Below are 11,639 nucleotides of genomic sequence, written 5' to 3' on the forward strand. Positions count from 1 at the left end.
ATATATATATATATATATATAGTCAAGTCAAGTCAAGTCAATTTTGTTTATTATAGTGTCATATATCACAATTACATCGTACAAGTATATAGTTACACAGTATAAAAACATATAGTTACATAACAGGGATCAATCATCTTAATGTAAAAATATATAGACCATATTATAATTTTGTTAAGAACAGCTATTATACATAATAAATTAATAAATCAAAACAAACTATCACATGCGCCAATCCAGAGAGCAGGTGATTGGGACAGCTATAATACACGTTTTAGCCGTTTGATCAACTTTCGGTCAAAATGTCACCACCAATTAATTATGATATTTACGTTGATCGAAACCCCTAACACATTTGAAATTATTTTGAATACTTTAGATGATTCTTTATAATATCGTTTTTTCGCTGATCTTCCCAAAGGTTATTGTTAAATTAATTGGTAAAGAAATAAGTTATAAATTGTTGTGTGGTTAAATAGATTGATATTCTGGATATCTATTTGACTGTTTTGAACTCCCAGTCCTATAGGATGGGGAACATTTTAAGTAGAAGGAAACAGAACAAAAAATATTGATTTATATATATCATTTTTAAAATCCTTTTGAAGAGACAAAATGTTTGATATTTTGAGTTCTGTTTTTTTACATGTATCTTTTCCTGTTTTTTTTTTTTTTACTATCAGGACTTTCTTAGTAATGGGACTTATCAACATTTGGAAAAGGATATTATGTATGGCAGGGACAGTCACAGTATATAGAGTGCGGTTTTTAATTCTTTTCAATTGCATTCGTGTATTTTTCACCGATCAATGGGATAACTTGACACATCCCTGTGTATGGTTATGATTTTCCAGAAACAAAATCATAAAAGAATCACTGTTCTCTTTCCAGCTATATATAGGAATTGCTCAAGTTCTAAAAATAGGTTGTTTGGGAATTTACATATGGGCTATGTATATCACAGCTAAAAATAAGTATGATATAATAGATTTTCCTAAATGACTAAGGACTGTTTATAGAGCTCTGTAGATTTCTAAGTACACTGTAGTGGTAATACATGAATTACCTAAGCTATATTTATATTCATTACATATTGAATAAGTAGAGAAACTTGAATACTAGTTAGTATTTTGGATGAACTCAGGACAAACCATACCATAAGGTACTGTAAGTGAAAACTGCCTAACTTTGTATTATCTCAATATAACACTACCTAACTCTATTGTCTATAGCTTAGCTGTTATTCGTTTGATCACCATAACTAAACTTTTCATTGATGAACGCTTTTCAGTTTTAATTTTTAATGGTGGGCTATTCATATTCAAATCACCCTGGGTCCGTAGTCCTTCGTCCGTCCTTAAACAATTCTTGTTATCGCTATTTCTCAAGAAGTACCGGAGGGATCTTTCTTGAATTTGAGACTGATTGGATAAACAACATGGCCGACAGGCAGCCATCTTGGATTTTGATAGTGAAGGTTTGTTATGGCTATTTCTCAGGAAGTACAAAAGGGATTTTTCTCAAACTTGATATGTAGGTTCCCCTTGGTCCCTAGTTGTGCAGGGCAACTTTTGAGACTGATTGGATAAACAATATGGCCGACAGGCAGCCGTCTTGGATTTTGATAGTGAAGGTTTGTTATCGCTATTTCTCAGGAAGCACAAGAGGGATTTTTCTCAAACTTGATATGTGGGTTCCCCTTGGTCCCTTGTTGTGCAGGGCAACTTTTGAGACTGATCAGATTATTAACATGGCCGACAGGCAGCCATCTTGGATTTTGATAGTGAAGGTTTGTTAGTACTATTTCTCAGGAAGTACGCGATGGATCTTTCTCAAATCTTATATGTAGATTCCCCTTTGTCCTTAGTTGTGCAGGGCAACTTTTGAGGTTGATTTAATTAACAACATGGCCGACAGGCAGCCATCTTGGATTTTGTAAGAGAAGGTTTGTTATCGCTATTTCTAAGGCAGTACGCGATGTAAGTTGCCCTTGGTCCCTAGCTAGCTGTGCATGTTATATTTTGAGACTGCTCATAAAAATGAAATGGCTAAAGGAAGAACTAAACAGATCTTTCTCATATTGCAATGATCAATTCTATTTCTTTCACATTAAGTGTTTTTGATCTCCTGTAACAGGTTTTCGTAATATTTAACAAATTAGGACCAATTTTACAAGCAAACACACATCTGAAAAATGTGTCAAAAAACTAGAAGCTTGTTGTTTGTATAACTTTTTTAAAAAGAATTTAGAAAAAAATAACCAAATTGGTGGCCATATTTTGAAAATGTGTATTTGCACTTTTTTGACACTGGATTGATCACTGAAATCCTCATTGTGTCGTCAGTTTTAGTTATAGCAGGTACATTATTACTGTACAGCTTTATACTGTTCAATATGATGAAAATAGTATGCAACAAAGTGGAAAATTAAATGTTATTGGTATTTTCTTTTTACATATTTAGTGTAACTGAAGCACTTTTTATTTTTGACCCCCCAAAAAAGATGAACAATAACACACAAATAGTAATGGAACAAAAAGGGAAGTACACAGAGACCCCCATTGAAAAATAAGGGGTAGGGGTAACTTAAATCTCTTTTCTGAGTTGAAAGAATAAATTTAAGAAATTTTCCTTCCAAACTTTTAAAAGAAAATACTAATTTTATCAATTCTGCAAACATTCATACATATCTGATACCACACTTGGAAGATATTTTATGAATTTGTTCTGCAAATGGTCAAAACAAAAATATCACCTAAAATCACATAATAGGTTAAATTGGTATCTTTGACCGATCATAGCACAAAAACGTGCACATGGACATGCATATGATATCTTTTTGGCATTTTCTGCTATGCCATTAACACTCTTTTTCCAAAAATGCATATACATGTAAGAAAAAAGGTTTATACTGAAATTTTTTGACTTCTCAAACGAGTACATCCTTAAAGAGGAGATATGAGAAAATAAAAACTACAAACAAAATTATATATAAATATGAGACAGGCTGACAGGTGGCCATCTTGGATATTGACAGTCACGGTTTGTTATCACTTTTTCTTAGAAAGTACTGGAGGGATTGCCATGGTTCCTAGTTGTGCATATTTCTTTTGAGACTGATCAGAAGAATAAAATGGTCAACACGTGGCAAGCTTCGATTTTGACAATTTAGATTTGTTATTGCTCTTTCCAGAAAGAACTCAAGATATTTCTCTAATTTGATATTTAGGTTCCCCTTGGTCTTCAGATGTGCACAATTGCTATTAAGACTGATTGGAAAAATGAAAAGGCCAACAGGTGGCCATATTGGATTTTGACATTAAAGTATTGTTATTACTATTTCTCAGAAAGTACTGACAGGATCTTTTTTAAATTCAATGTGTAAATTTCCTTTTGTCTGTAGTTGTGCACGTTTACTTTTGAGACTGATTAGAAAAATGAAATGGCCGATAGGTGGCCATCTTGGATTTTTAATTTGTGAACCACTTTGAGACGACCTAAGAACTAGGTTGTGATAAATCGGTATATAAGAACCTTGAATTATTATTATTATTTGACATTTAAGAATTTTTATTACTATTTTCTTAGAATGTTCTTGGGGTTATTTTGTGAAATCCAATATGTGAATTTCCTTTGGTCTGTAGTTGTGCACCTATACTTTTGAGACTGATTGGAAAAATGAAATGGTCAACAGGTAGCCATCTTGGATTTTGACAGTTTAGTTTTGTTATCTCTATAAAGCTTCTCATAAAGTACTGGCGAGATCTTTCTGAAATCTCCCCTTGGTCCCTCTTTTAAAAACACCCCTGACCCTAATGAAAATTTTCCTTCATTGGCAGCAATTTTTATGTAAGAATTGTAAATTTATAGCATTTTGCATATATAGGTTATGCAATTCTTATATAATAACATTTGCAAGAGTAGCAAATCACATATGACACTTCCCATTTAAGAATTCCAATGTGGGAATTGGTAATAGTACCTGTAATAAAAATGAAGAACAAAGAATGTGAAATATCTTTTTTTGTAAATCAGATAATGATCCTTTCATGATGGGGCGCCAAGTTCCTTCTAGGATCTCTTGTTTACTTGTGAATATTTTCATTTTACAGAATATAAAACACCATGGAAGATTCTGTGATATCTACCTCCTATGAAAGTCTAGACAGTCTTGAAGCTGACCATAGTCCTGTCACTGTTGAGGATGACTTAGGGGCTACAGGCACTGCAGCATATAATGAACATAGGGGGGATAACTCCAATGTGTGTTTACAAGACAATAAACTTGATGATGTTGTGGTAAGTGACAATGCAGGTGGACCACAAACTGTGGATGTTGGGAGAAATACGAACTCTCCTAATGTGACTGTTCCACGGAATACAAATTCTCCTAATGGACAAGAGGCAAAGACAAACACATCAAATTCTAGTCAAACTTCTGTAAACTCAGCAGCAAATGTTGAACAAAATGCTTCAAAGCAACAGCAAAATCCTGTGTCAAGGAATCAGCGATTATACCAAGGAATAGCCAAACACCCAGAGTATGCAGATGAACCAAAGAGGCGTGGAACCTTCCGAAACTGGCCAGCACGACTCCAACAGTCACCAGAAATGATGTCAGGGGCTGGATTCTTTTTTTCATGTATGTTTTATCAGCAATTATTTTTTCTGATGATATAATTTGTATACATGCATGATGCATGTATGGCTGTATACACTATTATGTCTCCGAGTTGTAATATATAGGGTATATAGGGATTCGCCTGTACATTCATACGTTGTGGTCAAAAGCAAGGTCACTGTTACTATAAATAGAATTTTAAAAATTGGTGTTTGATAGAAATTGCTCTTCAGGCGTCCTTTTTTATTCGATCATCAAAAAACCTAACCCAACTTGTTCTTAAACAACACTCTTATTTGAGATCCTGGATCACCATTACTATAAATATTGTTTTATAGAAATTGTTCTACAGATGTCACTTTTTATCCAATTGTCACAAAACTTCACACGTGTTCAGAAACATCACCTCTTACTTAGGTTTGCATTACGACCTTCTGCGTTCCAAAGCTACGTCACCATTACTATAAATAGAATTTTGATAGAAATTGCTCTAAAGACTTCATTTGTTATCTGATAGTCAAAAAACTTCACACACATGTTCAGAAATATCATCTCTTGTTTGAGTTTTCATTTTGCAAAGGTTTGTAAGATAAATCTGTAAAGCAATATATAAAAACATGTATATATGTGTATATACTTAATTGACCTTTCAACCCTTCATGTATTATGTTACAGTGAATGGAGACAGTGTAAGGTGTTTTTTGTGTGGGATTGGGTTAAGGAACTGGGACAAAGATGACAACGCCTGGGTAGAACACGCACGGTGGTCACCCAAGTGTGCATACGTCCTTGAGAAGAAAGGTCAATCTTTTGTTGATCTTGTTCAAGATGCTGTCCGCAATGCTGAGCTGGTAAGGGTCACCCTCATTCAGATCTATATAATATAGTGTTGTTTGATCTTTACAGTTAATTTGATTTTAAAATATAAGTGAATTAAATGATTCAATTATTCAAAAAACATACAGAGAAAGCGTGGCTTTAACTACATGTACTGACATCAAGACAGTTTGCCTTTAAAGTTGACTCTATAGATATCAAGGGATATTTATTCTTACAGTTGGGGTCGGTTGTGATGGTTGGATTTGACAGTTATGTTAGTAAATCAAGGGTTGGAGATGGAAGGTCCAGGCTTAAGATTCATTAAATTGCACCAGATATATTGTAAAATTTTCTAAAAGTCAGGTGGTGTATGTACCGGTAGGAACTTCAGTTTCACAGAAACAGGTATACAAATTTTGTGATGCAAAAGTATGTAACAGTTAGAAATATCAATAACTGTGTCTTATATAGAAGTGGTAATGTCTGATTGACCTGGTGTATTTAATAATAAGAAGCATCTTCTGATGGACTATTCCAGCAACAAGCTCTAAGAGAAAACAATGAACGGCATTGGAATGAAAATAATGCTGTAGGCTATCAGGCAGAACAGACAGAAACGGACAGAGCAAACCCACAAAGTGATCTTGTCACATCACAACGTCCAGGTAAGATAATAATAATAATAAAATTATTTTATTAAAGTGTCACATATTAATTCACAGTAAAACAAATACAATATAAAAACCATTAACAGGAATTAATATCCGGCCAAATGCTGACCTACGAGACACTATTAAAACACATGATACATATCACTTCATCGTAAAAATAAATTCACCTAAAATACTCATAAAAAGACATTACTGTTGTGTTCCGTCTATAAAACATTACCAAGGAAAAACTTTTTAGTATTTCAGGACGATCGACATGTGGTTTCATAATAGTTAAATATCTGTAACCTGTACAAGACATCCTATAATGAGAACATCTCCAAGTATCCCATCACTATTAAAATATAAAAATTGATATCAATAAAAAAAGAAAGAGAACAAATGCTTTTAAATTACATGATTATCAAGTTAATTAGTAGTTTCTAATGGTGCACTATAGATACTATTCACCTAGTTGATATCACTGTACTGTATGAAATAGATGATATCACTGCACTATATGTGCTTTGCGTCTACTGTAATAAACAAGTTGAAAGCTGAGTCTGGATGCTATTACAGTACATTATGGTGATGAATTTCTGTTCCTCGTCTAACATTGTGAAGTCTGGAATTTTTCCCGTTGCCATGGAAAAAAGTTCAAACCTAATATCTTCATATTGTGGATATTTTACGAGGAAGTGTCTTTCATCATCTATTTCCTGAATATCATAATTAAATATCAATAACCTGTACACGACATCCTATAATGAGAACATCTCCAAGTATCCCATTACTATTAAAATATAAAAATTGATATCAATAATAAAAGAAACAAATGCTTTTAAATTACATGATTATCAAGTTAATTAGTAGTTTCTACTGATGCACTGTAGATATTATTCAATTAGATGAAATCACTGTACTTTTAGAAACAAAACAATTAACTTAGCTTAGATTTTGGGGACATAATCTATAAGGGTTATTTCTAAGCAGGTGTTATTTTCACAGCGAGATGTAATGTTGAACACATCATGACGGAAAACATTAAATCAATACTACACACCTAATTTAAAAAGAAAAAAACCCACATATTTAACACTGTCTTTTCTTAAGGATATAGATGACTCTTCAGTAGAATATTTTGGAAGTTTCTTAAAGACCTTAGTTTGTGCATAAGTTGATACAGATTAAAATTAAAAAGAAAATAATGGATTTAAGAAGAACTCCGGCCAATTTTTATTATAGTGATGCAAGGGGAGTAACTCCCATAGGAGATTGGTTTTAACAATGTAAGCCACAAGACCCTTATATCCTAGTGTGATGCAGCAATAATGAATATATTTAAGCATGATGACAAGAAAGATCCTCCCAGTGGCTCTGATTGTTTATGTTAATTCATTTTCTCCATGATTTCCGACAATTAGTTTGAAATTGTTCTTCACAAACCAATGAGTTTAGATGTAAAGTCTCTCGTACTGGATTTTGAAGAGGTATACATTTATGTTTGTTGCAGGCCAATAATTTCATGTTTCATTTTCTGTTGCAGGAAGACCTGATCAGTTTCCATCTGATGCAGAAAGAAAAAACCCACTTCTGTGTGATGCAGCCCAGAGTGTTCTGAACATGGGCTACTTACCACGGGTGGTCAAACAATGTCTGGATGAGTTCCTGAAACTAGAAGGTATAAAGTCACTTCACATATACATGTCACCTTTTTCAAAGACTTGTTTTAATGAGTTTGAATAAGTTTGCTAGGGAAACAGAACAAGGTAGCCTATTGGTCATTTCGAACCATGTAAGTGTAGCGGAATTTGATTGGGTCATTCACCGGTGACCAGGAAGCTCAATTGTTAGAGCGTCCGTCTAGAGTTTGGAGGTCCTGGGTTCAAATCTCGGTTTAGCTGTGCATTTTTCTTTCCTGATACAGAGGTGCATGTGACCCACCCTTGGTACAAATACTGGGTGATTGCTTGGCAAGGGAATACCTGAACCTGGGTTGTAAATAGTGTTGTTTTCAGGGGCGATGACTTTGGAAAAAAAAGGAGTAATGTACCGAAACTGGACTGGAACGTTTAACAGCGACCAGGTAGCTCAATTGTTAAAGCATGCATAGAGTTTGTGGGTCCTACATTGTTTTCTCTGTATGTGCATGTCACTGTTTAGTGGTGAAGGCAGACTATAACTTTGTAGTAAAGCAGTGGTTTGGCTTTCTTATCTAGGTTGGCATTCAATGAGTGGGAAGAAGTTAATGAAGATGATCATGGACAAGGAAGATGTTGGAGACTTAGATCCTGATCTTTATGTGGTCCCAGCACAGCGGCATCCCAAACAAGTCTTACTCGACAAAATGTCAGGTAGATATACTGATTGTACATCTTAATTAAAAATTATTATCAGGTTTAAAGTAATACACATCAGGGAGTTAGGAAAAAACAAATCAAGTCTGAGAGATATAAACCAGATGAAACACACATCAAGTTCAGGAAAACGTGATTCAGCAATATGGTTACAATAGTATATTCAAGGATTTAAAACAAAGGTAAATTATCAGGTAGGTGTATTATGTAAGGGTTTAAACTTCTGCTGAAATCAAAGGGCACTGCAACTGGACAATGTAATTACCCTAGGAGGCATAACAAACAAGCATTTTTATAAGAACACACCAGAACAAAAAAAGAAAGAAATAAGAAAACAGCAGGTTGGATACACCAGCAGGTAATTAACAGGTTAGATACACCAGCAGGTAAACAACAGGTTGGATACACCAGCAGGTAAACAACAGGTTGGATACACCAGCAGGTAAACAACAGGTTAGATACACCAGCAGGTAATTAACAGGTTGGATACACCAGCAGGTAATCAACAGGTTGGATACACCAGCAGGTAAATAACAGGTGAGATACACCAGCGGGTAAACAACACTAGTTTTAAACAGAATTTTAGAGAGGATTTTAAAGAGGATACCAGTAGACCAATATTTTGTTAGATTTAATATTGTAACTTTGTTTTCTATTACAGTACCAAAAGCTCGACTGGAACAAGAGATTGCTACAATGAAGGAGCGAATTTCGTGTAAGATATGTCTCCAAAACCCAGTGGCCATTGTCTTTTTGCCCTGTGGTCATCTTGTCAGCTGTCCTGTGTGTGCTCCTGCTCTCAAAAAGTGTCCAATCTGTCGTGGCCCCATGAAAGCGACGGTTAGGGTATCATTTGGATCATAAATATTATAAAAAATTACAGCCATTCCAGATTGATCGTAGCCTATCACCGAATTGTATATGTTTGCAATAACCTCTTTGAAGTTCGGGATGCTACTATGTTTGTGTGAAGATTTACTGTTGGGAGATTGGCTACGATCTATCTGGAATGGCTGTATAGGGTGCTTAAGTCATTATCATTTCATTCAAACTTTTCATTTGTTTAGCCTTGTCAAGCTCAAATCGAACAGTGTTGAAGACAACTGGGTTCATACAAACTTCTTGGCTCAACGGTTAAGGTTTAATCATGGGTCTCTAAGGTAATTTTGAAAAACGAAGTGCCATTTTTAAATCACAAACAAAAAGCAGTTTAAGGATAAATATATTTGTCATGTTTAGTTTCTTTATTCAGCAAGAAATGAATAGTCTTCAACGTTTCAAGGAATCAACTTTTTTTTTAGGTATCCTCAGGATTTCTCCAATCATCCTCTTTTTCTCGAGATCTTTTCTCATGCATTTCAATTGTGTTGCTCCTATGGGACCTTAAACAATCATCAAAGTCTAGGTTTTGCAAGACCTGTGTGAACCATAATTTATACAAGTAAAGTTCATGTTAATAGCAACATCAACAAAAAACATCTGTAGCATGTAATATTAACCTGTTATGATGAGAGTTTAAGGGAGGTGTCATTAATGTCAGTGGGTTAAGGAGCCTCATACAGATGACAAAAAGTTGGGATTACAGACTGTTTAAAAACAAAAATTAGGGAAAGGTTATTGTGAGACAGTGGAACTCTCCAGTGTTTACCCTTCAGTTCTGAAGAAGCCCACATGTTCGGGCGAAACCGGTAGACCTACAATAAAGAAACCAACCTATCCTGAGCTTGTTGTGATTGAATATTGCCTTAAGATAAGACTTTGACGAGTTATACCAAGGGAGGGGGAAAATATTCACTTGGGTCCACTGGTGTTCTTTGTGTATATATTATGTATAGTTTTTGCTGTGTATATAACAGAAGATGAAGGAAATGATAGAATTCTGTAAAAAAAAACAAAAACAAACTTGATTCTATGACATTATAGCCTGAGTGAAGATTGTTAGGTTGATTATGTTCTCTGATGATACTGTACTGGGTATTCCAGGTTATTATCTGTTAAACAGACAAACCGTGTTTACCCTATTTGATTTAATTTCATATTAAATGTGAATTATACGTGCAATATATGTCTGAAGTGATAAAAGTATATACTAGGCAAAACAGACCATATATCAAAACTATTACGGGTAACATTGCATTTGAATATATATATACAGATTTGAGGGAAGCATGAAATTGATGAAAAAAACAACAACAAAAAACAACAACATTTATCCATTGAAGTATTGGTGTATGGAAGTTTGATAAACATCTGTACCAGGTTGGATTATCTGTGTAATTTATACAGACTTATAAATTACAGTATATTTATACACAAGCCCCTCCCCCATACCATAGTCTCCTTTGTTATATGTTATTAATGAATAGCTTACAATGGCTGTACATATGTCAGTGTGATATTAATCAACTATGGACTTTGTTGGGCTGAATATGTGGTTATATATGGACCTGCGAAAGTGATATTGACCGAGAAGAAATGAAAGTCCTCGTTTTATTAGATGCTAAATAATGTTTCAATCATTCAAAAAGATAGAATGGATAAAGATTGTCAGGAGGAAAATACATTCAAATATTTGTGACGTTACAATTGAAATGACGTCATAAAGTGAATATTGACCTGCTGTTTCTAAACTTAGCAAGACAAGAGTCAATATCACAATCACCGACCTCCAGGTCATTATGATTCAACCAATGAGGATGTAGGAAAACAACCATCATGTAATATGTGATTGTGGTATATAGGAGTGTGTATATATATATATGTGTGTGTTTGTGTGTGATATGTATGCAAATTATCGCCCAGTCATATTTTCGACCTTTGACAGTAAAACCCATTTTCTTCCAATATCAAATTCATCTTTCACATTTTCATTGTAACTACTATGTATATTGTGTTGTTTACGATGTTCGTTGTAATGATAAATTGGCCCTTGTTATGGAGGGTGAAAAAGGCAAAAAAAATCCTGTATACACTACAGTAATGTATATATTTCTAAAGATGAAGACTTGATTACAGGTAGGCTCAAAAACGTTGTATATGTAACTGTAATCTTGTGTATGAAAATGTTTTTACGTTTACATGTATTGTGATCTGTGTGTTTTACTTGTGCTCTGTCTATATGTATATGTAGTGTCTGTCAATTTGTGTGCTATTTATCATATTGTGAACAGGAGCTAGCCAATGGCCACATAG

The 11,639-nt window shown here is 34.2% G+C and overlaps 1 protein-coding gene across 4 annotated transcripts in view; it reads left to right on the forward strand.

Annotated features, from left to right (window-relative positions):
* The window catches only part of LOC110454899 (putative inhibitor of apoptosis), a 37,619-nt gene extending 26,985 nt beyond the window's left edge, over positions 1 to 10,634 (forward strand). For 2 of the 4 annotated variants that reach the window (XM_021504681.1, XM_021504680.1), the window contains exons 2-7: positions 4,113 to 4,642; positions 5,297 to 5,472; positions 5,979 to 6,105; positions 7,637 to 7,771; positions 8,310 to 8,444; positions 9,109 to 10,634. In XM_021504681.1, the coding sequence (XP_021360356.1) occupies positions 4,126 to 4,642; positions 5,297 to 5,472; positions 5,979 to 6,105; positions 7,637 to 7,771; positions 8,310 to 8,444; positions 9,109 to 9,311 (1,293 nt within the window). In that variant the 5' untranslated portion in view covers positions 4,113 to 4,125 and the 3' untranslated portion in view covers positions 9,312 to 10,634. Of the gene's footprint in view, positions 1 to 1,057; positions 1,168 to 4,112; positions 4,643 to 5,296; positions 5,473 to 5,978; positions 6,106 to 7,636; positions 7,772 to 8,309; positions 8,445 to 9,108 lie in introns of those variants that run through there. The other 2 variants (XM_021504682.1, XM_021504683.1) reach the window with 2 other exon arrangements.
* Positions 10,635 to 11,639: the final 1,005 nt, after the last annotated feature.

This window comes from Mizuhopecten yessoensis, unplaced genomic scaffold, assembly GCF_002113885.1.
Source record: "Mizuhopecten yessoensis strain PY_sf001 unplaced genomic scaffold, ASM211388v2 scaffold8103, whole genome shotgun sequence".
Lineage (NCBI taxonomy): Eukaryota > Metazoa > Mollusca > Bivalvia > Pectinida > Pectinidae > Mizuhopecten > Mizuhopecten yessoensis.